Source organism: Montipora foliosa, chromosome 1, assembly GCF_036669935.1.
Source record: "Montipora foliosa isolate CH-2021 chromosome 1, ASM3666993v2, whole genome shotgun sequence".
Classification (NCBI taxonomy): Eukaryota; Metazoa; Cnidaria; class Anthozoa; order Scleractinia; family Acroporidae; genus Montipora; species Montipora foliosa.
Window position 1 is genome coordinate 65,907,569 of NC_090869.1, and position 24,930 is coordinate 65,932,498.

The 24,930-nt window shown below is 40.0% G+C and overlaps 2 protein-coding genes across 2 annotated transcripts; one reads left to right on the forward strand and one right to left on the reverse strand.

Annotated features, from left to right (window-relative positions):
- Positions 1 to 4,148: 4,148 nt before the first annotated feature.
- Positions 4,149 to 24,930, forward strand: LOC138005355 (dynein axonemal assembly factor 1-like). The gene is made up of 15 exons (XM_068851602.1): positions 4,149 to 4,299; positions 4,422 to 4,513; positions 6,070 to 6,184; positions 6,844 to 6,950; positions 7,750 to 7,843; positions 8,068 to 8,140; positions 8,861 to 8,935; positions 10,027 to 10,091; positions 10,525 to 10,610; positions 11,292 to 11,332; positions 12,410 to 12,758; positions 20,758 to 20,811; positions 21,538 to 21,611; positions 21,693 to 21,767; positions 23,739 to 24,930. The coding sequence occupies exons 1-15, from the start codon at positions 4,241 to 4,243 to the stop codon at positions 24,144 to 24,146; spliced, it is 1,767 nt and encodes a 588-aa protein (XP_068707703.1). The 5' UTR covers positions 4,149 to 4,240; the 3' UTR covers positions 24,147 to 24,930.
- Positions 18,111 to 20,455, reverse strand: LOC138005364 (uncharacterized). Its single transcript, XM_068851609.1, has 2 exons — positions 19,622 to 20,455; positions 18,111 to 18,289 (listed from the first exon to the last, which is right to left on the reverse strand). Exons 1-2 carry the CDS (start codon positions 20,316 to 20,318, stop codon positions 18,261 to 18,263), a joined length of 726 nt encoding a protein of 241 aa, XP_068707710.1. The 5' UTR covers positions 20,319 to 20,455; the 3' UTR covers positions 18,111 to 18,260.

The following is a 24,930-nucleotide window of genomic DNA, read 5'->3' on the forward strand; positions in this document are numbered from 1 at the left end:
TAAGAATCCCAACTGGCTGGAGGCAAACCAGTTGGCTATTTACAATTGCGGCTGGGAAGTTGAACCAGGGACTACCAGGATCAAATTCAACGAGTGGTCAGAGCGGGTTTTGAACCCGGGATCTCCGGATCTCAAGGCAAGCGTCCTAACCACTGGGCCACACTGCCTCCGACAAACACTCGCGAGTACGATGGTTTTTGTGGCTGATGTGAGCCAAAACAACGAAGCAACCACTGATTCAATCCCGCGTGTTTAAATAATCCCGACAAGAATATCCCCCAGCTACGCAGGCTGAAAACCGAATGACTTTACTTGTCAATGGACAGCCCCTTCTTGAACCTTTTTTTTTTTTTTGGCTAATAACCCTGCCTAACCCTAAACCAGACCTAATCACCCCTCACCCCACCGGTAAGCCCCACCCCTGGAATGGACATGCCTATTTTCAAAGAATGTACAACGTGCAGTATTGGTGTCTTTTTCTGATAATGATTCAACTTCCACAACATTCAAAAGGTTCCAGCAGGACTCTTCTTTATCAAATGCATCAAATGCACAATAGTTAGGAGTTTTTCTTTCGGTACAACAAAAATGTAATAGGATGTTTGAACACTTGTGTGTTCCGAATAAAAGTGATTTTACCATGCAGTTGTCCCTATCCTTACTGACCCCGAGGAAGCTTGTCCTCAAGGATGAGAAGTCTCCGGTCGCGATTATACAACGCCTTGGTTCTTTGCCCCGTTGTTTCCTGTGATCTTGGTGGGGGTATAGTAAAAACGTATCTTTTTTTCAGCTGTAACTGCACTTCACATTACCCACTAATAGTTAAGTCTGTAAAAAAATTGACCTATTTTTAGCTATAGAGCGTTTTCACATGACGTCACGGCGGCTATGTTGGTGTTCCAAAACAACGAAATGGCAGCCATGATTGTAGCGGCCCTAGCGCGCCGCTAGGTGTACAATGTCACGTTGCGTGACAACTCAGGCTCGTTTTAGTTTTTGCGCTTGCGCAATTAGTTCGGTATTTAGTTTTAGACTATGCGGTCCGTGTTGCAAGCCCGGAAAGGCGTAAGTGTTTCGTTTTGTCTTTCCTGTCCTCCTGTCTTACATTTGTGTAAAATTTTACCCTGTCATTCAGTTTGACAGGTGTAAGGTGTGAGAGAAGAGCTCAGCGAGACGTCAAATAAACACACTTGTTCAAACCAAATGGGTTGTTTTTCACACGGACCCGCGCCGGTACAATGATGGTGTACCAAACTAATCTTCCGGGAATTGAACTCTATTTTTATGCAAATACTTCCTTTTGTTTCAGTAATCCAATATGGCTACTGATCACGTGAGTGAAAACGCTCTATCAGTTACCCCTTCTACAACCGCTCTTCACAGATAAGTTCTCCCAAAATTTCTTGTCGATTTGTTGACGGGTTGTTGTAGTATGCACGGGCGTAGCCAGAAATTTTCAAAGAGGGGGGGGAGGGGGTCACACTGTGTCAAACAAAGGGTACTCACCAGAATATCACGTCAGTTGTTGTAGGTTGTTTGCTTTAAAAGAAGGCTTACGAAGGGGGGATGGTGGTTACGACACCCCAGGACCCCCTGGCTACGCCTTTAGACTATGGCCTCCATCTCGACCATGGATGATGCGCCCTCAGTTGAATGCCGTGGTACTTTCACGGCTGGCACAGCGTCGGCTGGGACTAAACAGTCCAGTTCGGGAAAGGTAGACTTTTCCGCATCTGACACAGGTGTGGCTGGTCTTTAGGTCTACCTCAGTTGAACGGGCTCTCTTTTCCTCGGCAAGCATCTGGATCTGCTCCTCCCCTGCCTTGAGTTGTATCTGAAGCATAGACCGCCAACTGTCACGGTCAGATGCCATGTCTTCCCGGCGCTGGATGTTGAAGTCCAGGGCATTCATGTCGCGCTTGCAGACATCATTGTAACGCAGCTGAAAACGGCCTACAGGTCTCTTCACTGAGGCAAGATCGCCATGGTATGCGCCCATCGTCCATCCGTCCCACGTGGCCGAGCCAGCGTAGCCTTCGTTGCCTGAGTTGCAAAATGCGCTATCTGTAGCACTGAGTTTACTGGTTTTAAAAGAGAATCCAGGGCCGCATTTTGTACAGCGGCTTTTCGTTTTGATTAATATATCTTTAATGATATTATTTAATATTTAGTTATGTATCTGTATATGCTACGTATTTTGGCTGTAAATGTAATGTCTCGAAGATATTAGCTCTTGTAGTTCTTCTAAAATTCGATTGTGCATGTGTGTATGCTAACTTCAGCAGGGCGCGTGCGTGCACTTTGTAATCTGCGACTCCAGTGCTTACCATATGACAGATAAAATGACTTTTCTCTTGAATATATAAGCCATGGAAATCTTACGTTAAATTGTAATGACAAGGGAGGTCTGGAGCTGTGAGTAGGCGTGGGATTTGTCTCATATGGTTTAGGGGCCGACATATCCCTCCCTCAATGCCGTACCGGGAGGCGAGGTCGGTAGCAGAAAGCAGCGAAGGGCCAACTGCGTCCAAAAGCGATCGCACGGGCTGAAATCCCGGGATGACTCGTTTGGTACGACGCTCCAGCGCCACGTCTGGAGGTACTGCATTTTTCTCTCGTGTTCAAACATTCCGTCAGCGCATGCGTAAATGTTTAGCCTCTCCGATACCTAGCCTACCAAAAAAATTAAGATGCTGGTTAACTTTTTACAAGGAATTGAGATTTCGGTTGATTCTACAGGCATAAACGTAACGTAAGAACCGTGCGTGTCTGGTCTTCTCGTGACAAAGGTGAGAGATGGTTTCATGCAGACTGGGACGCCTAAATTGCTTTGTTGTAAACATGGCGGTTCACAGCACGAGTGAAGTCGTCTCTCTGGCCTTTCTGTGGACGAATTCCAGGACCTACCGATACAATTTGGGCAAGTTTTGAAAGCTAAAAATTTCAATCGATGCTGTATTTTGCTGGTAGGACTGGGTGGCTCGACACTTATAAGAAAATCTATGAAATGAGTATCGGGGCACTTCCCTTGTCATGGAATGGCCGAATTACCCAGAACTCCTTTTGGGCATGAAGGAGGCAACTGCTAGAGAAGCAAGCGCAGACTGGCCCTCATCAAATGAGGAAAAAGTGAGAGAGTCATGAGATTTATATTTGCAATTATCTGTCCTCTTACCACTTAAAGACGTTCGCACCCATTGCCACTGCACAAATTTTCGCGCATGTCACGCACACGTCATGCATCGCAGACCAGGAAGGTAAATACGATGCTAAAGGCGCAAAGATTTTCCACAAGAATGGAACGTGAAAGCGTGTGGCATCATGGGATAGCTGTGGACCCAGGTCTTTTCGGAAATGTCACGCAATGACGTGACAGTTCGAACAGACAGTCGCTTTGAGAACTTCGGAGCGCTTTTACTCTCTTGATTGCTCTGTGACCCCCATTCTTCTTTCCGTAGATCACTTCCTTTTCTGATTTTGTCCATTTTAACAAAAAACAAAAAAGCCTGTACGTGAGAAGTTACAAATATTTGGTCTTTTATGCTCTCGTGCCACCGAAGTTTTCTTTCTTAGACTAATCTGTATCGTTCTTCAAGGTCTATTTAAAAACAGAAAAAGACATCAGCTGCAAAAGTTTATTTAGTTATATTAGTTATGTTGAATTTAGTACGTTTACCTGATCTAAATATCACTTATGTAGCTTTTTTATTGCTGGCAGTTGTAAGCCAAGGTCGTATTAAAATAATGCAAGCTTCTGAAAGTGCACATCATGATCTCGAAAACGAGCACGGTGAGCCCCCAATTTTTTTGCCTGTTTGGCAAAAGTAGATCATTACCTTTCTGCGTTGCAAGTTTAAAAAATATCTGTAGGTGGGAACATTTTGGGCGCGAACGTCCTTAAGTCAAACTCTACATATCTATGCAATATTAAACAACATTCAAAATTTCCTCATATTATTGTATAAAAGTAGTTTTAAAACAAGGGAGGGTGGGGGGAGATTTTCCTGCATATATTCTCTCCCGTTCTCTTCTTATGCATGATCATGTACATAATCTTCGTGGAAATTGCATTCTTTGAATAACTCACATCACCTGGGTATCCTGTGCAGTGGGTAAACGTTGCTAAGAAACTGCTTCTGTTTTTAGAGGGCGCCATTTTGAAAATGGTTGAAAGAGTTAAGAGATCGGGTTAGACATTTGGCTTTACATTTATTACTTCATTATAATTGACCTTTGAAAAATGCCATCGGCCGTCTCATCTGAAGAACGAGTCAAGGCAGAGGAAGACAAATATCCAAGGTAAATTATTTGTGCCTGAAAACTGATCTCAAATTTTGTAACTCCTTTGCTGAGTTATTACCTAAGCGTAAATATTATTTGTGTTTTTGTTTTCAACTAAACTCTTTGTTTGCAACTAACAGGATTACAAAGAAGCTTTTACTTCAACTCTGCAAAGATCATAAACTGTACAGGACACCGTATTTAAATGATGTGCTTTACTTGCATTATAAAGGTACTGCTCAAACCCAACAGCTGCAAATCATTTCGCTAGTCGTTTCAGTTTGTTAATTGCGCATAAAGCACAACTAATCTTAACATGCACCAATCATCGGTCATCTCATGGGGGACAGGGACGCTGGTCAAATACAAGTTTGCATAGGGGCCTATGTCGAAATTTGAAGGATCGGACCACTGCGCGAAAGAAAGAAGGCTGATCTGTCTTCCTTTTACTTGTACTGTCTTCAGATATTTCAAAGGCAGACAGTTTAGTATTGTCTTCTTGTCTAGTGAGCTGGGTGATCTGACGGCATTAAGTTACTGTAGTTTCATCGCCATTCAATGGGGTCCCCACTGATAGGGGGAGTTACTTATGCGTTGGTCAAATTGAAACTTCAACTTCCCCCCTCCCCCCCCGGGAAAACCACGGGCATTTGACTATCCTCTGTGCCTGGGGAGTGGGGAATTTGACCTTTGCCTGCGTGGAGTGTGGAAAATTGAACCGGAAGTGTCAGGTTTCAAATGATTTTTTTTCAGGCGCCGTAGTCGCTAACATCTATAAAACACGTGTTTGGACGAGATGGAAGAGTTTAAAGGAAGAGATGTAGCATTTGTGAGTGATTGGCTTACAAGAAAGGTCTTCAAAAGGTCTTTATTAAAGACGGCAGGAGCCGACAACGATTGTTGTTTAGTAAGGTGTGACAGACAAAGGACATTGAACACCATTTTGGCCCGAGAGGGCAGGAATTTGAACGATCCAATCTTCAAAAGTTCAAATGCCCGGGCTTTGCCTGGGTTTGGGGGGGGGGGGGGGGGAGAAGGGGAATGTTGAAGTTTTGAGTTGATCGGCGCATTAACTTTTTCCCGACAGGATGGTCCATGATGGGTGCACAATATTATGGCAACTGATCAATAACAGCTGACACATTATTTTTACAACTGTTACTGGTCCTGCTGCATGTAGCACTGCTCCTTGACAATAATAAGAATGATCATTATTCCTTGGTAATAACATTGTTTAATTAAGTAAAATGATCATGAGCTTTGAATTCTCAAATGCCTGGAACTTGTCTTGGTTTCTGATCAGTAACATGAAGACACACGAGTACAGTCATGTATACGTATTCTACTCTTCACTGGATGGGGGAGGGTGTCTAATTTGTTGCTTATGGTACTGGCTCCCATTTTTGTACACACACCAGAAGGGAGACAGTGGTTGAGATCACACCTGGTTATTTTAATTATTATGGCAAAAATTACTTCAAATTAGTTAAAGGAAATTAACGTGGTAAAACATGCCTATTCAACCCATCACTATTGAGAAACTCTTATTGTTTTTTTTTTTTGCCTTTGACTGCACTGTCATGATACACTGCATAAAACATCCGAGTGTGACTTACACCAGCATGGAAGAAAATTTTTTGTAAGGAAAGAACACAGCTGCATATCCAGGCCTTGAATCACTAACCCTGCAATCAAAATTATCCAGTTTCTTACTGCTAATTACCAACAAGCCTCTACTTCTGGGCAAGTGCCATCATTAATTTTCTTTCAATTCTTTTTTTGGTGTAGGTTTTGGCAAAATAGAAAATCTTGAAGAATACACTGGACTAAAGTGTCTTTGGTTGGAATGCAATGGAATTCACAAGATTGAAAATCTTGATAATCAAAAGGAACTTCGATGCTTGTGAGTAGTCATGACTTGTATATCTCAACTAATAAAAACCATCTTTTCAAAAAGAACAATTACAATAAAAAATTATTGTTGTTAGTAGTCCCAGGGTCTAGTGGTCTGACTACCTTGTTATGTTCTGACTGCAGATTGCCTACTGCTGGTATAACAGTTCTCCCCATGGATAAGAAGTCGTGCTTGTGTAGTTCCACAAAAGTAGACTAGTTTCTTAAAACAGAAGATCGAAAACAAAAAAAGGGAAAAACTACAACCCTCAAAAGAAAGTTCATACACCTGCAAATTTAAATGATGTTCCAAAAAATTGACCCAAAGAAGAAGATTAACCATATCTGGAACTCACAAATTATCCACCGAAACCTTTATTACCCCACTACTCTAAGTACTGTACATTGGCAATTTCTACTGTACATTGGCAATTCTTTAAGAGGCATTAAGTAGTAGCGTAATAGTTTTATCACACTGATATAGAGTCAGTAGATAGAGAAGATTATGTACTTTCACCAAGATCGTCAGTGCAGAAACATTTTACTTGACTGCATAATGATGGTGGCAAATCACTGTATAATATGCTTTTTTGCCTTTTCAGCATCCAAGTTTTTCAGTGAAATGGCCTGCTGATTTTAAGTCTGTTATTTGATTCATTGCACCTTCAGGTACCTACAGCAAAACCTACTAACAAAATTGGAAAACCTAGAGCATTTAGAATTTTTGGATACACTCAATGTCAGTAACAACACCATATCCCAAATTGAAAATATAGGTAAGCACAGTCATTCTTCTTGTTTTTTCTTTAGATAAAATGGTTTTCTGGAGCCCTTTTTTTCAAAAGTCCCAAATTAATAACGTTCCTTGTCCGAAACTTAGCCATTTTGTGAAACTGCCTCTGCTTGTTTCAAAAAGCATGTCTTTTTATTTTTATTTTTTCAAGATAACTGAAAGTAAAATGATTGTGAAAATATTGATGACAAAACCTCTCCCTTCTTTAGATACAGAGGGAATTGTGACGCAAAAAAGTTTCGGGACTTTCGAGAAACAGGCTCCTGGAATGACTCAGGCCAAATAATGTTTGAATTCTGATTAGATTATTGCTCTGGGCCCAGTTGTTCAAAAGCCGATTAACGGTAATCCCAGGTAAAAAATTGACCAAGGAGTCTATTTCTCTACTCCCGAATGCTGTTCAACTCTGATATTTGGCAAAACTTTACATTTAGAAGAAGTCAATCTTGTTTAACCAAAATAAGCAAATTAAAGAAACTTACACCAAAAAGTTGCAACATGAAACAAAAGTTTACGTTAATCCTGGATTAAGTTAATCGGCTTTCGAACAACCGGGCCCTGGGTTTTATGGGACCAGAAAGTGAAGTGTGTTGAGGTATCATAACTGGATTTATGGAACAAATAGCACATTAATGAACTGCCTTATCCAGTGATCATGAATAGTTAGCTAATTAATGGTTGAAGAAAATGTGCCATCAAAGATGGGTGGGCCTGGAGTTCTAGTATAAGGAAACTGAACATTACCGATAATTTAGACGGTTCTTTTTTTTTTGCCCACACAGGTGCAATTCCCAAACTGGGTACCCTGCAGATATCACACAACCGCTTATCAACTGCCGACAATATGAGACACTTGTCACAATGTCGCAATCTCAGGTACACCTGTATCAGTAGTAAAACAAGTACTAGTTTCCAGCTGTGCTACAGTAGTTCATCTATGGCTTTTAGTATAATTTGTAAATTAAAGAATACTTTGGGCATGGACATTGATTTTTCAACCAAAAGCATTACTATCTGTTAAAAACTGTTTGTTAAACCCTATAGGTACTAATAATTCAATGATACTTGAACATGGGTTGATTGTGATTTCCTCCTTGCAGTGTTTTAGATGTTTCACACAATAGGATAGATGATCCTGAAGTTCTGGAAGTCTTTGCATCCATGGAAAATCTCGTAAGGCAATTCTAATGTCCATAGATGTTTGTACTGTAGGGGAGAATTAATTTTTTACTTTCTTCTACTTCATTCATTTAATTCGATGAAAAGGAAGGATACCAGAGGTTATCCCTATCGAGGGTAGCCGCCCATAGCTGGATGTAATATTGTGACTGAGAGTCGATTTTGATGAGGGAGGAAAACCGGAGTACCCGGAGAAAAACTCTCAGAGTCAGATTGAGATTGACTGAAACTGACAACCCACGTTACGACCCAAGGCCAGGGTTGAACCCGGGTAACAGAGGTGGGAGACGCGGTTGATAACCGCTAAAGCACCTGGACTTCCAATAAAGAGTACATTGTATCTTTAACAGGGGTCTTTATCTGGGTTCCCATTGTAATTGACTTTCAACCATACCCAGCTAAAAAAGTGTAGATCTCTGAGTGAGTGTCCCAGGCTCACAAATCTTCAACTACCGGTATGTTGTTACAACATCAACGAGAGGGTCAAGTCAGGCGTTGTCTCTGCCTTGGCCAAGTCTCTGAAATAAGGATGAACTAGACAGTCTCTGCACCATTCTGCTTCTAGGAAGAGTTGTGCTTATCAAACTTTGCAATAACTTTCTGCTTAACTGTTCACAGACACATATCGGACAATGTTGGTGGACTAATTGAAATGGAAATTAAGTCAAAACACAGTTACTGTAATAATTTCATTTGAATTCTTCTTTTAACCAGCATGTGCTCAACATGATGGGGAACCCTGTCATCAAGAAAATCAAGAATTACAGAAAAATGTTCATCATAAAAATAGTAAGTATGGTGCAGATTGTTACTGTTGCTACATGTAGATTTCATTTCTGTCAAATTATCATAAAATTATAATATTATTATACAATTGTCATGTAACTGTGCAGTGACAAAAATGATAGTCTTTTCAATTTACTGACAAATGATAAAACTGAGGAAAAGTTATCCTCCTTCCTTCATTCCTTCCTTCCCTCCTTTATTTCTTCCTTCCCTCTTTCCTTTCTTCCTTCCTTCCTATCTTCATTCCTTCCTTCCTTCCTTCCTTTCTTTCTTCCTATCTTCATTCCTTCCTTCATTCCCTCATTCCCTCCGTCCTTCCTTTCTTCCTTCCTACCTATCTTCATTAATCCTTCCTTCCTTCCTTCCTATCTTCATTCCTTTATTCCCTCCATGCTTCCTTTCTTCCTTCCTTCGTATCTTCATTCCTTCCTATCTTCATTCCTTCATTCCCTCCCTCCTTCCTTTCTTCCTTCCTTCCTTCCTTCCTTCCTTCATTCCTTCCTTCATTCCTTTCTTCCTTCCTTCCTTCTTTTCTTCCTTCCCCTCCTTCCTTTCTTCCTTCCTTCCTATCTCCTTCCTATCTTCCTTTCTTCTTATCTTCCTTTCTTCCTATCTTCCTTTCTTCCTCTCTTTCTTCCTTCCTTCCTTCCTTCCCTCCTTCTTTTCTCAACCCTGCTTGGAGGTCCTTGTGATCTGCATTTTGCATTGGCTTGCTTTCTAGCCTCCACATAGGGTCACTTGGCAACAACCCTCTTGCAGAGGTTTCTTTTTTTAAAGCATGAAATTCTACATTTGGAAAACGTGGTATCAGGTAACCACATTTGTGTTATTAGTTGAAGATCTGGAATGCGTAACAGGACTTCTGCTAACTTGACCAAATTATGGCAACCAGACTTGCCAGACCTCATCAGTCAACACAAACTACGTACTGTTTGAAAGCTGGCTACACTTGCAATAGCCTGCAAAGTTTAACTGTTAACTGACAGGATTATTCATTATTCATGTCAGTGATCAAGTTACAAAATATGAATTGTCAGATACAAAAATACATCATTATTATTGTAATTATTATTATCGATGTCTTTTCCATCTAGAGAGAGCTTCGATACCTGGATGATCGGCCTGTGTTTCCAAGAGAAAGAGCATGTGCGGAAGCGTGGTAAAATATTTTTTTTGATTATTAAAACTTAAATAAAATATAAATTATAGGATTTCCATCCTTGCACAAATGGACATGTAAATGTTGACAGGGGTTTCGTAAAGATTTTGCACAGAAGGTCATCAGATTTTTGCAGCCTGGCATTTTGCCATTATTTTCAGCAAAAGAAAGCAAATAGAAATTATGAAAACAAGCAGGGAAAGTGATATTATTAGGACCTGTCAATTTGTCCCCTGCTTGTCCCTTAACGAACCCCCAGCTTACTGATCAAGGGAGGGGTTCAGTGATACTAGTTTTAGAGCTTATGGTATTTCCATTTTGTGAAATTAGCATTTAAGGATGACAGTAATACCTAGTCTTCTGTTGAAGATGGGAATAAAGTGCCAGATAAATCTCTTGCTAGATCACTAATTTTAATTTATACCTTTCACAGGGAAAAGGGTGGAGTTGATGCTGAACGAGCAGAAAGAGAACGCTGGATCACAAGAGAGAGGCAAAAAATAATGGATAGCGTCAATGGTAGATTTCAATGGAATTTTGTTGTGTTTTGTTTACAATGGGCCACAGGTTTTAATGAGTTGGAGCCAGGGAGTCATTCATTAAAGCAAACTGACTTATGTTTGACATCTGATTATTGCTAGTAAGCATCTGATGTTAGTTCTATTAAATATTATTCCTCCCTCATCAAAATATTACAATGGACATCCAGCTTCAAACAGATACTGTCGATAGGGATAATCTCTGGTATCCTTCCCTGAATTGAATGAATAAAGTGCTTATTATTATTATTATTATTATTATTATTATTATTAATCATAAGAAACTGTAGCAAACACTGCTAAAGAGTGCTCAATACACGTTTGTGTAGAGCGGTGTATAGAATTAAATGACTAAATGAAAATACACAAGATTCCCTGCAACTCTGAGTTAACAATGGGAATACAGAGTCGCAGGGAATCTTGTGTATAATTTTCATTTAGTCATTTAATTCTATTATTATTATTATTATTATCATTATTATTATTATTATTATTATTATTATTACTATTATAATTATTATAATTTTTTATTATAACCCTAACCCGCAACACAGTAGAGTGGCATCCTATGTCAGTCCAATGAAATTAAAAGTGGAAATCGCTGGGTTGATCTGCTGCTTCTGCTCACATTACATTTTGCTGTCTCTATCCTTTCTTGTAGCCTTGTCAAAAATCAGAGGGAAAGGACCTAATGGCAAAAATGTAAGCTTGTCAAGATGTTTGATCTTAAAAAGTTTTTCTGCTAACTTGGAGAAGTCGTCTACTGTATCTAATATTTACAGTGTATTTTGCCAATTCTTGTTTCCAAAAATGGCTATCTATAATACCATTTCTGAGATCTGATCAGTCCCTGAAAGGTGTGACACAAGGTTCAATTACTAATTGATCATAACTATTACAAAATTCGAGGGTAAAAAGTCTTTGAATACCCTTTTTGTGTGAAAAAGTTAAATTTATATTCATTGACAATCTCTTTTGCAAACAGTAGGAAACGGCAAGAAAGACCCCTTCCAAGTGCATGTGATTGATGCGCGAATGGCATGGGTGTCCAATTACAGGTATCCAATTTGGAGTTGTTCAAATTACACCCAATAGGCGACAAATAGGTGTGCACAAAACCAATCAGATTCAAGAATTTTGTAATAGTTACGATTAGGATAATAAAAGTACATACCATTTATTAACCGAGAGTGAGGTCATTACAGGGGAATCTCAGACCGAGGCTATGATATATTGACCGAACGATAGCGAGGTCAATACATCAAGGCCGAGGTCTGAGATTTCCCTGTAATGACCGAACGGACGAGGTTAATAAGTTATTCATTATATGCCTTTTTTTTGCCCAGTTTTGGCCTGTTCTTCGTCCTTTGGATAATAAAACTCGCTCTCGCTGTGGCTCTCTTCGTTGCTCATGTTAAAGAAGTATCTGTATGCTAGTTTTTCTTTCAGTTGCTGAAGATATAGTTGTACTTTGTCCTATTTTTTGTTGTTTTCGCCCACACGCTCATAGCTTTTAGTCTCAACTCAAAAGAGCCGTCGAGCCGAGAAAATTTTTCATAATGCCCAGTCATTACAAGAAAATCTTGCCCACTCAGCAGCCAATCAGAGAGCTTGTACTATTGTAGCCATGTAATTAATCCCCATTAATGGTGAGTATTATTATAAGATCGTGATGGAGATGCCCAGCTCTAAACATGCCTATTCCCTCATTTCAAAGGTTAGTCTCGATAGGATGTACAAAACTGTATGGACATGTTTTAAGAAATGCAAATCTTGCAGGAGGAAGTCTCCAACGACAAAGGTGAGGAATCTCCAGATGTTAGTGAGGATATGAGTGACAGAAGTGACAACGAAGCAACTGACAACATTGACGAAACAGAGCCCATTGCTGAAGAGAAACACGAAACTGATTTGCCTTGCGTCGAGGAGAGAGATCATGAATTAAGACCTGGGGACTCAGTTACAGTTTCAGATTCTGACCAGGAGGTTGTAGGGATGGAAACTATATGGCAAGGGGACTCATCAACTTCAAGCCAAACGTTTTCGGAGCAAGGAATCTTCGGTGGAAGGCAAAAGTACTATGAAAACAGAGCTGGTCCTTTGATAACAGAAATACTGACGACAGAAGGTGATTGATGTTCATGTTTATTTTATTCATCTCAAGTATTACAATATTCTGAATTTTTTGGTTGAGATAAAACATTTCTTATTCAGGACTGTAAAACAGTTTGCCACCACTTTTCACTGATTCTGATTTAAAAACTATTTGGTTGTAAGGAAAGGTGTGCTTAATAACATGACTCAATCATGCAACCTTTGACCATCTGATATCAAGTACAGATACTACAGTATACCACTAAACATTCTCACAGTCATATTGGGTGCTTACCATTTGTTGGAAAATTCCTGTTGGGATGACTGTTGCATAACGTTAAGCAATCTTCCATCCAAGGAATTGCACTAAGCATTTAAAATAAAATGTTCCCTTTTCAAAGCTTGGTTCCGAGGCCTCACCGTCCCTGATGATTCGATTTTTCGTGAAATACAGCCTGGAAACAGTAGAATTGGTAAAATGATACAGGAATTTGCGCAATTCTGTTCCAATCGGAACATCAGGAGTACCTCTGCAAGTACTCCGCATTTTCCAAACAGATTCTTCCGGAAAATGACTGTTCCATTTTACATATAACCGAAATTCCCAGGATTCTTGGCTGAATGGTAAGCACCCACTATCTCAAAGGGAAGTGTGAATTGCAGCCCAGTATATGAATGAAGATTTGAATTAGGTTGTAAAGGTTTTAGTTAACTTAAAGTGGTCCAAAAGTTAACTTTCCCTTGCATTGGGGCTGTAGCCAAGTGGTTGCCTCTGTCAAGAACAAGTTTTTTTTCTGTTCAGCTGCCAAGTGTTATTAGTTCAAAGGGGAGCAGGACTGGCATAATAGCTGGAGCACTCGCCTCCCTCCAATGTGGCCCAGGTTTGATTCCCAAACTTAGCGTCATATGTGGGTTGAGTTTGTTGGTTCTCCTCTCTGCTCCAAGAGGGTTTTCTCCACGTACATGTACTCCGGTTTTCCCCTCGCCACAAAAACCAATACTTGATTTCAATTGATTTTGATTTGAGTTTATAATTTCGTTAGTGTCCCCAATTAGTGCTCTTGTGCTAAATCCATTGACACTTAAAAATAAAGTTGTTATTATTATTATTATTATTATTATTATTATTAGAGCGATTTTCAATTGAGTGTCGTAAAACCAAAACCAATTAAATTAAAAACCAATTACTCAGCCAATCACAAGGAGAAGTAAAACCAAAACCAATTGTAAACAACTACCCAATGAAATACAACATTGTATCACTCTATGGCGTCATGAAAAAACTAACCAATCAACAGGGATCAAATATCCACCACTGAATTCGCGAACTTTCAATCGCCGCCATTTCTTTATGACTGTGAATCGTCGGCCGGGCTTTTGAGATTTTGAGAGCTGTATTTAGATGAAAATGGCATTGGAATAAATGCTTTGGAACGGAAAGATGTTGTGGTGGGTATCATTATTTACGGGAGCGGTATTTGGGAACGTAGATACATGTTTTTCCCCACTTCGTGCCGTAAACGCAAGACTTCGCGTTGGCCTCCTTCAGGAATATTGCTGGCCAGCTTCATTGTTCGGTAGCTTACCAGCTCGTCTTCGTCTTCTTTTGGAAGAACTACTTGGGCGGTGTGATGTAAGTTAGGCTAATATTTCGTACTTCGTTTAATATTTTGCCTTATGCTTTGAAAAGTCTCCATTGAAATTCTCTGCTTTACGGGTCACAACTCAGGGGGATGAGTTTGTATTCTTTGATGAAATTGCTTTTGTAAAACCAAATTATTCTCAGAGCCATTCGCGGTTGCCGATAGTCTAACAGACAACCGGAGAAAGTACCCATAGTCTGGTTCTTTTTTAAAGGAAAAAATATACATGTATTCAAACGCTGTGTAGCTTTCTGCTGACGGCTAGTGGCGAACGGCGTCCTTTTGGCGGGAAAATCGTTTTGACCGCTCCGTAGCTAGGGCGAAACAATTTTTTTTCTGTTTGGGTCACGATTTTGTCTTTGTTGTCTAGTATGCCTGGCCCACATTTTTGTAATTTTTGTAAAAACCATGGGGTCTCAACAAGGGTTACACACGCTCATAGAGCGAGTTGCCCTTGGAAGGACTGTGTCTGCCTGAATTGTACCATTGTCAAGCTTCTTAAGTTTTCCTGAAGGGCACACAAGTGGCAGAAGGCCATTCAGGTGCCCTCACTGTGGGTACACTTGTGAGGCACAGGATTTCCATTTTTGCCCACATTGTGGGCACCCTCTGGATGGTAGGCCCCGCCTTTGAGCTGTGCAACATTTCTTCTCAATGTGAAAGGAGTTTTTCGTCACTTTTCCACCTTTCCTTTGGCAATACATTTGTGAAAAAATACACCCTCTTCTCTTCACGTTTTGGACATAAGCAGATTCGAACTGCTAGTCCATTGACTGCTTATTAAAGCTCAGCAATTATTTGCATCATTAAAACAATGAGCAAGCGTAGTTATATGAGAGTATGGGTACTTACTTCATGAATTATAGCACAGTCAAGAGTGTGGCTTACTGCTGTTTAGTTTTATTGTGGTAGGTTGTATGAAAAATATGAAATCCTGAACCAGACCCAGACAAGTTAATTAACATTGGAGATGTTTTGACTGTGTCACTGATTATAATTGTCCTGGCAAGACTTTTCATTTCCGTATGTTAATTCATTCATTCATTTTTATTGTCGCTTTTTGTTGGTCTGGTTCAAAACTTTTCTTTGAGAATTTACATTTGAAAATTTGAGCTAGAATTTAAGCTCGAGTCTATATGTGCATCAGCATAAAAGAATTTTCTTTTTTCAATTTTGTTTCTGGGGACTTTAACACCAAACATGTATACATACGGATGTCTCATGGTTACAGTGCCATAAGATCATTCTGAACAATGACAATCTAAATAGCTTACAAAATGTTAAACAGCTCAGTTACATTCAGTAGTTCTTTCGGGGTAGTCCACACTGACTGTTGACTGGGTGGGCAGTGTTTTGTTCATCACCCTTTTAAAGTGAAATTTCTAGCCCTTGACCCTGAAAGAAAAATGTACTCAGGGGTATGGGCCCTGGGAGAGCATCAATTTCTTTTCCTTTACACTAAAAAGGATTAATTTGTGAACTTTTTATTGTTCATGATTGTTGATTTCAAGAAAACTTAACTATTGCTGAGTTCTTGGAAACTTCAAATATAGTGCTGGGGAGCTCAATTGGGTTTTGGAGGGCTGTAGCATTTGAAGCAATCATACTTCATACTGTGTCTGTCAGGCTCCATGGATAACGCTATCCACTGGATAAATCACTATCCATTGGATAGTGGAATTGGTTTCGCTATAACTTACCCACTGGATAGTTATTTATCCGGTGGATAGCACTATCCATCATTTGAACAACTGGGGCCAGGTGACTACCGGTATATACTGGTGAGTGTTTTGTCATGGACGGATAACTGACATTTCCAAACTAAAGTTGTAAGGATGGAACAGAAGGTAGTGAAGATCATTTTAAAAAAAGATTGTAGGCTTGTGTGGGTAAGCCGATGTGCTGTGTAAGCTACTTGTGAAATTTTATATTTATTCCTATTTTTTCACGTTTTTCCTATTTTGTTGTGGTCAAATTTCCAATTTTTCTATTTTCTTGAGCTGATGTGCTGCTTGACACCCTGAAAAAAGCTATTATATCATGATGTGCCATGCTAGATTGTTACCCTCTTGAAAGAGAACATGAATTAGGATGAAGCTGCCCGAGAAAACATCGCATTACCCTGTTAACTTTCTGCTTTTCATCCATTTTTCTCATGTGTGTCCGTGAAATACAAGTAGGATTTTGAAAACAACACAAAATTTTGGTAAGGTCTACTGCATTTGTGAAAATACAACCAAAATTACCTGATATTAAAAATCATGGAAATTAATTTTATCACATAAGCCACAGTCTGCACACCTCCATTGTCAGACGCTGTGGAAGTATTAGCACAAAAGGACAAGTGGGGCAGTACACTTAAGCTTATATAAAACCTGAAGCCCTGAATGGTCATTTTATAAATAAATGGCTGCAATCGTACAACAAAGCAAAGAAAAAGAAGATAATAAATGAGTGCTAATACAGTGGCTACAGATTTATATTTGGAACACACTTACCTTTACTAGCTGGCTTTCATTGGCATTGGTTGTCACAACCTTTGTCTCTTTTAATGGGTGAGTTATTAAACCTGATCTTGCAAAGCTTTCTGTCAATATGGATGGCACACAGTGGCAATGTGCTTGACAATCTTTTGTACCAGTCTTTTTCAACCAAAGACTCCCTCACCTCCCCAAAGTGGGAATGTAACGCTTTACAACAAGGAGACACATCTTATCTACCACCCCCATGCAAACGTGCTTACATGCTCCTATTATTCCCCTATCTCCATCGGGTGATTGCAAAGAAACAGTCGACAACTTTTTTGGAGGACATTTAAATTTAATGTTTTGGTATTATGTAATGAAATGTTGCAAACATTATTTAACATTGCAAGTAGAGAGACTCTCAAGTTGCATCTTGGTAAACTAAAATCCACAAGTTCTCAAGTCTGAAGCATTCCAGCAAAAAATTGCATTAAATATTTTCAGTTCTCATTCTTCAAACTCATTACATGTTGGTGGTTCTTTGAGAGCAACTACAATGTCAATTTTATCACATATATCCTTAACATAAAAGGGTTGGCAAATAGTAAAATCCAAATTATGTATGTAAGTCTGAGACCTTAAGCACAAAAGGTTGTTACTCAAAGGTAGGAAGGGGCATACAAAAACAAGTCTTGATGACCCATTGTAAACCAAAATTCTCTAAAAATCATTTAAATTATATACAGAAATTCTGAGATCCATGTTTTCCCTGCTACTGTTTGCCACCCCTTTTCAGCACATATACATTATTCTGAAAGGGATCAATTATTATTGATCCTTTTTAGAATACAATGTACTGTCAACTTTTTGTACCCCAGCCTCTCCATCCACAAAAACAAAAATGTACCTTCCTCAATATAAAAAAAAAGAAAAAAAAAAGGAATCATGAAGTAACCAAACACACAAAATTACAAAAAAAAATTGATTTTTTACATCAGTTCATATTGTGTAATGACAGTTGCAGTTTTATGATTGTCATGTCAGTAGCATTTAGTTCTAATGACATTATCAGGAAGGGATCTTTCAACCTTAAAATTTGCTTTTTACTGTACTACCAATCCAATTCACCTCTGTGTTGAAGCAACAAGTTCATCCACACATTTTTAAGCTCAAAGTTTCAATCGAGAAAATAATTATATGAAATCCTGTGTCATAAAAGACGAAAGGTTAGTTGACTTTTTTGTAGACCCAAAACATATTTTGAAGTCATTTGTTTAAGTAAGGAAATACCAGTAGCATTGAAAATGTGAAAACACTGCTCTATTTCTACTTTAAGACTCACTGCACCATTTTGGAAACAAGCTTTCCAAAACTGCTCTTCAAACCAGAGGAGTTGAAAACTTTGGCATAGCACTGGCTTCACAATGCTCAGGGATGCAGAGGTGGTAGTCTGCAATCTGGCAAAAAATTATTTGAATGCCTCATTACCAATAAGGGGAGATGGATGAAGGAAACCTACTTAGGGGACAGGCACAGATAGGTCGCACAAGAGAACAAACCTTAGATTTTCTTTTCAAATTTTACCAATTCAACATCTTTTCAAGAAATTATGGTCTAAACTCAAAACTAAACCATTTCAAGAAGACATTTGGCCACCTACCCTCACCCCTCCCCCACCACACACACACTAACACACCCCTTTTGATAAGTCCTATTTTGCATCCTGTACTGTAAGCTAGACTATTCCAATTTATATAATAACCCAAGTTATTCACGGATTTTGATGGGTTTCGACAAAACACTGACCCCCGGTCAACTGACCCCCTTACTGACCCACTATAAAATCAATGGGAAAATGAATACTGCTTACTTAAGCCTCAAAAACCCTTTTTAAACAGCATTGTTCAACAGTATTTAAGTCTAAGCACCCATTTTAAAAAGGTTAGCTTACATGAAGTAATCGGCCATCACAACAATAATCGAAAACTAACCTTTTTAAAATGGGTGCTTAGACTTAAATACTGTTGAACAATGCCGTTTAAAAAGGGTTGTTGAGGCTTAAGTAAGCAGTATTCATTTTCCCATTGATTTTATAGTGGGTCAGTAGGGGGGTCAGTAAGGGGGTCAGTTGACCGGGGGTCAGTGTTTTGTCGAAACCCGATTTTGATTGGTTCTTGCCTACGATCTATTAGAGGACAGACGCACGATTGACGTCACCATCAGCTTTTATGCGAATAAAGTTTAATTCTTTATTATATAAAACAAATAGATTCCATGTTGCCGTGCGTCTGTTCAGTAATAGATCACAGAAGACGTCAAAATGTGGTAAGAACATCAGTGACACACTCGGCTATCGCCTCTTGTGCCACTTTTTTGTTCTTACCACATTTTGACGTCATCTGTGATCTATTACTGAACAGACGCACGGCAACATGGAATCTATTTGTTAAATAGAATGCAAAGGGTTCGTAATAACTACTAACTCATAACTTGCCAACACTTGCGGTAAAATTTCTGGACGCTGCGGACATGAACTTGCAAAAATGCATTTACAATGGCAAATGACATGTTGGCACTGAGTAGCTCAGGCCATCTCCTAACATACACTTTGACACTACCGAATACAAGTTCGATTGGGTTGAAGTCATAAGAATACGGTGGTAGTTTAACAAGGGTAATGTTCTTAGGTGCTAAAATGTTTATTAGGTCTCTTTCATTGTGAATCGAAGCATTGTCCATTACCAGGAATGAATCGCGTGGAATTAAAGGAACAAAATATTGTGTCATACCGTAGTTAAACTGAAGTCTGTTGAAGCTTCCGTGGATAGGGTATGCTCCAATGATTCCGCTGTCGTAGCCGATCACACTTAATACTGACATTTTCACGCGTTCGTCTCCTCTGTTCGTGACTACGGGAACATTGCTATTTGTGTGGCACCGTCCAGTGGTTCGTACCCCATTAACGAGTTGAATAGCAGTCTCGTCAACAAAATAAAGCTTTCTTGGGTCAACAGTTCTTCTCCATTCCACAAAAGCCGTTCGTCGAGCTCTGTTCTGAGGTGTAAACCTTTCCAATGGTACCTTTGCTGCCTTGTGTCTCGTTAAATCTAAACTGATAAGAGTTCTGCAAATTGTAGGAATAGATGGAATTTCAGCTACAGGTAAGTTTAGGTCGTCTCGAAGGGCTTTCTGGATTTCAGTGAGATACATAAATGGGTCGTGTGTAACAAGTGCTTCCAGGTAGGCCACTTTCCATGGCGGCATAATCGTGTGCGGTGAACCTCTTCCTCCCGGGTCAAAAAGGCCAGTCGTCAAAAACTTGTTGACGATGTTTCGCGCAGTGTCGTAAGTACACATGTTCTCCGCTGCAGCAGCACCACAACTGCCAGTTCGAAGATAGGATGCGGCAATTTGGTATCGCTTCTGCAAGGGAAAAGCTGCTCCTTTTTTGTAAACGCCACCATTCTTGTTAATTCTCCACGCCATGTCCGTCAACACAACATTCCGCCGACCGTGTAACAAAACCAAACCAAAACAAAACTTTCGGAAGGCACATCAAATCATAGGTCTAACAGAACATTCGTCAAACAAAATACACAACGGATGAACGGAAAAAAAAAAAAAAAAGAAACGAAAACGTAATGCTATCGTTACACGCCAATTTCTTCCCCGCTTTCGTGATGTCGAGCAATATCTTTATTGGTTTTTCTTCCTAACTTGATTGGCTGACAAATCAAACCTCATCAGTGATTGGTAGAAAATTTTCGCACACCCAATAGGAACGCACAGAAAAACCAAACCAAAACCAAAACCAAAGTAATTATCTAATTACTTTCGACACTCAATTGAAAACCGCTCTATTATTATTACTATTATTATTATTATTATTATTATTATTATTAATGCTATCCATTTCTTTCCTCAGATAAGAAAGAAGAGAAACTTAAGGGAGAAGGGGTCATGATAACTGAGTTACGAGGTATTTACCTTGCTTATAATTGATTATTAAACAAGCCTTACCTGGGAATCGATTTGATTGACTGTGCTTCTACCGATTTGTGAAGTCAGAGATCAGGTGATTACTCAGAACTCCCTGAACCCAGACCACTCGATCCAGAGTCGAGCGTACTAGCCATGAGGCCACCGCGCATCCGACGGCAAACCTAGTGCATTGCCCCTCATTAGTGTATTTGCCTGAGTTCGTCTAACTTCATTTGCCAGCTTGAACCATTGCAATTGATAGTTGAGGTGCAGCGCATGACAGTTAGCCTCGCTTAATCAGCCCTAGCATTTCCCGCACTGGAACACAACGCACGCCTATCCTGTTCATCACGGTGGGCAGCCCCATCCATTGGCTCATTCCTTGTCGCTTATCTTCTCCCCTTCCACCATAGCTAGCCACACCCATAGCCACACACTCTCTAACCTCCCCACTCCTACGCTAGAGCCACTCTCACCTCCCTTCAGAAGGTCATTTTTGGTCGCTTATCCTCTTCTCTTAGCCACCCTACCCCTCCACCATAGGTATCTCGACTCATAGCAACCTACTTCCAAACCTCCCCTCCCCTTTGCTATAGCCACTCCTACCTCTCTTCTGAATCGTCTCCCACCACTTTCCCTCATTTATAGAGGTGGAAATCTATGACTCGTGTATTTTGGACAGTCTTCAATTTGTGAAACCTGTGGTTTTGTTCTCCTTGTTTAGAGGACGATATTGAAACGTTATCTTTAACAGAGGAAACACGGGTTTTTTCAAACCCTGAACCAGATTCCCTAGAGGTCAGTGATCATTAGATTTGAGCGTCTCATCAACAAAGTCATAGAAAACCGATTGACTGCCAAGGAAACTTTTTTTTTCAGGATATGCCCCAACTAGAGGAAGTAGATGTCGAAGATCCCTCGTTTATTCGCAGCTTCAACATGTCTTGTGCCAAAGTAAGAAGCATCAATTCATTAAACTTTGTTTCAATCCATTAGATACTTTCACTAATTGCGATCGGTCAAGCACAGAACTTGATAGGACAACAACATGACCAATAGATTTGACTTCCAAGCTCTAAAATGCTCGTATTTAAAGGTGAAGGATTTGGGAGAAAAACGGTTTATAACTCAGTGCTTGCAAAAAAGAAAAGTTTTTACTTTAGGGCCTTCTCAACAGCGTCAACGCCAAAGTGTATCGCTCAGGTGGATTTCCTGGAATGTTGCAAATAACCTGTGATAGTTGATTAGGTCAGACTACGCTCGGACTATTCTTGTACGGGTGGTGCATCTAGGGTCGATATCCTGCATTGAGTCGGGCATGGACTGAAGTCAATTTCGGAGTGAATGTGTCGCGAATGGCACCCTTGCCTAATAATCCTCGACAATTCCTTTTGGTTCAAAATGACGCTCCTTTAATCACTTGACTCTCGCAGTGTGCAATCCGCGTCTCTCTGTAGACCTAATCCCTCATATTGATCTTGCGAAATTTGTAACATTACACTTATACTGTGTTCTCACTAGGCCGAAACATGATTAGGCTGATCACGAATGAAACATGTTTCATTATGAAAAGTCAAGCGAAGCCATGATCCTCGCAGTTATGAACACAATTTTAGCAATTGCGTAAAGAAGCCTGGAAAATTCAGGACTTCAACGGGGTTTGAACCCGTGTCCTCGCGATACCGGTGCGACGCTTCAACCAACTGAGCTATGAAGCCACTTAACGTTGGGAGCTGGTCATCTGTGGGTTCTAACGTTCCCTTGAGGAAAAGCGTCGCACTGGTATCTCGAGGTCACGGGTTCAAACTCCGTTGAAGTCCTGAAGTTTTCAGGCTTCTCTACGCAATTGCTGAAATTGCGTTCATAACTGCGAAAATCAAGGCTTTGCTTGGTTTCAGTTCAATGTATGATTCATTTCATATACCATTTCATTCATTATGAAAAGTGTTCACATCAGACAGTGGATTGCGCGAATCATGGTTGAAACATGATTATCCTGAGCTTTCAATCATGATCGGACCAAACTCGTTAAAATTGGGGCTATTATGAGGCCAAATTTCTAGTTGCAATATGGGCCGATGAAGAAATACAAGAGCAATTTATCGGCGATTGCTGAGCTTGTGGAAAACGGGATATCTTGTTACTTGTACCAAAGAAAGCGCAAATGCCGTCTTCTCGTTAAACACTGCATAGCCTTCCTCCTCCAAAGGGCTTGAAAATTGACACTAAACCAAAAAGTACGAATGCAACTGTTACAGTTATTTCCAGCTCCATTCTACAGCTGAAGTGTAAAAAATTTATTCATGTACCATGAAACAGCATAAATTATACAACCATGCATGAAACGTGTTTGAAACCGACTTCTGATGTGAACAATACAATAACAAACATGTTTATGCGAAACATGCATGTTCCCTTGAAACATGTTTCGGCTTTAATGTGAACACAGCTTTAGGTAAACGATGAACAAGTGGTCTCATTCCCACAAATGTTCTTTTGGGGATTGAAGTTCAGGGTTATCCCCATGCTTTGATCTTGAAGAACTATCCGCTTCTCGGAAAAAAAAAAAGACATTTTGTCCCCAATGATAGTAAAACATCCTCACTGCTTGTGGGCGTGCTTGAAGCCAATGTGTTGTATTCATTTATAAGCTCCCAGTAAGTAGAGCACGGTGCACATACAGGAGTGGGCTCAAATTATTAGTAGTAGTGGCAGTATTCTAGGAGGCCCTGCCCAGGAAATTTGAAAAATAAGCGATTGTTAAATTCATTTTCCTGATATAAACATTATTTCTTCCGGTTTTAACTTCTTCTATAGTAAGAGTGAAGGTTACCGTGAAAACCACTTCTCTTTTAACTTGCCCGTAATCTTGTTTTAATGTTCTCTCCTTGCCTTTCTCTTTTGACACATGAATATCTTTTATAGAGGAAGCCCCTCATTGAAGAGATATCCGATAACTTGCCGGAACAAAGCGGAACTGCCAAGACCGAGGCGTCAAACGGACATGCCAGACTAACTGTCATTGAAGAGACCAATCAGGGATACAGCCGGTTAAATTATCCACCGAAGAAACCATGCAAACCTCTCATTGAAGAAATTAATGCGGGAAATGAAACAGAAAGTGTTGGAAAACTCTCAGTAATGGACGTACCACGTGACTCTGATCAAGCAGGTTCCGAGTCCCAGATGTCAGTCGGCCCGACCTGGGACACCCTTGAGAAGCTTGCTGAACAAGTTGGCTCCACAATAGAGAGAGACCCTATTGATATCACAAAGGAAAAGAAAGCTTTCCTTGGTCTAATGCAGAACACAAATTTGGGGGAATTGGACTGAAAGTTTTGGTATTTTTACCGCAATCATGTAAATATTATAAGTTGTATTTTCCGAGCACTGTGTTGGTATCGGAGATTACAGATAGATCGGAATTGCTCGTGGCTTTGTTCGCGTTATCGTCGTGTTACGTTTTGTTCAAGGGTGCTATCCTCCTTCTTTTGCGGTCATGGAAGACTTGTATTATAGTAAATGTTAGTTATGTTGTACGCAAGTTTTATTGGAAAGACATTTTAGAGATAAAGTACTGGTCTTAGTTGCATAAGGTGTCCGATTTTATGCCTCGCAAGCCTCTTTGTACAGTGAACGTAGTAAAAGCCCAGTGCAAACAGTACGGGTACAGTAAATTAGAGGCGAGGCCACGGTTCAACGTGCCCGCGTAAACGGGAAAAAACTCGAGGAAAAAATCTTGAAATGTAAGCGACTTTCGGCTAGAAGACGCCATGGTACAACTATAGTATTGGTAAAAAAAGAGAACTGAACAAAACTGAAAGCATGTTTCAAATCAAACTTTTCAGTCTTTTCTAAATATTCCTGCCAGATGCTTTTAGTGATTTGTAAGCAGTGTTTTCCACGAACTCCAGCCCATGTGAAATGAACCAGTTCGAGAACAAATGAGAAGTTCCCAAGTTCAAGACTGCTTAATGAGAAATTCCCCTGGGCTTGCAGTAGATCTAGAATCAGACTGGAGATCAAGGCCGCTTAAACCCCTCACCGCACCGGGCCGGGGGCCGCCTTAACCCTGCAGTTTGCCACAGGGGATGGTAATACCAAAAATTAAAACCTG

Bases quoted from the DNA above. Each gene is read 5' to 3' on its own strand.
- LOC138005355 (XM_068851602.1), top strand. From the start codon at position 4,241: ATGCCATCGGCCGTCTCATCTGAAGAACGAGTCAAGGCAGAGGAAGAC. The intron at 4,514-6,069 runs GTACTGCTCAAA...TTTTTGGTGTAG, and splicing joins GCTTTACTTGCATTATAAAG to GTTTTGGCAAAATAGAAAAT. The intron at 11,333-12,409 runs GTAAGCTTGTCA...CAAATCTTGCAG, and splicing joins AAGGACCTAATGGCAAAAAT to GAGGAAGTCTCCAACGACAA.
- LOC138005364 (XM_068851609.1), bottom strand. From the start codon at position 20,318: ATGGCGTGGAGAATTAACAAGAATGGTGGCGTTTACAAAAAAGGAGCA. The intron at 18,290-19,621 runs GTATGACACAAT...ATTTTTTGCCAG, and splicing joins CAGACTTCAGTTTAACTACG to ATTGCAGACTACCACCTCTG.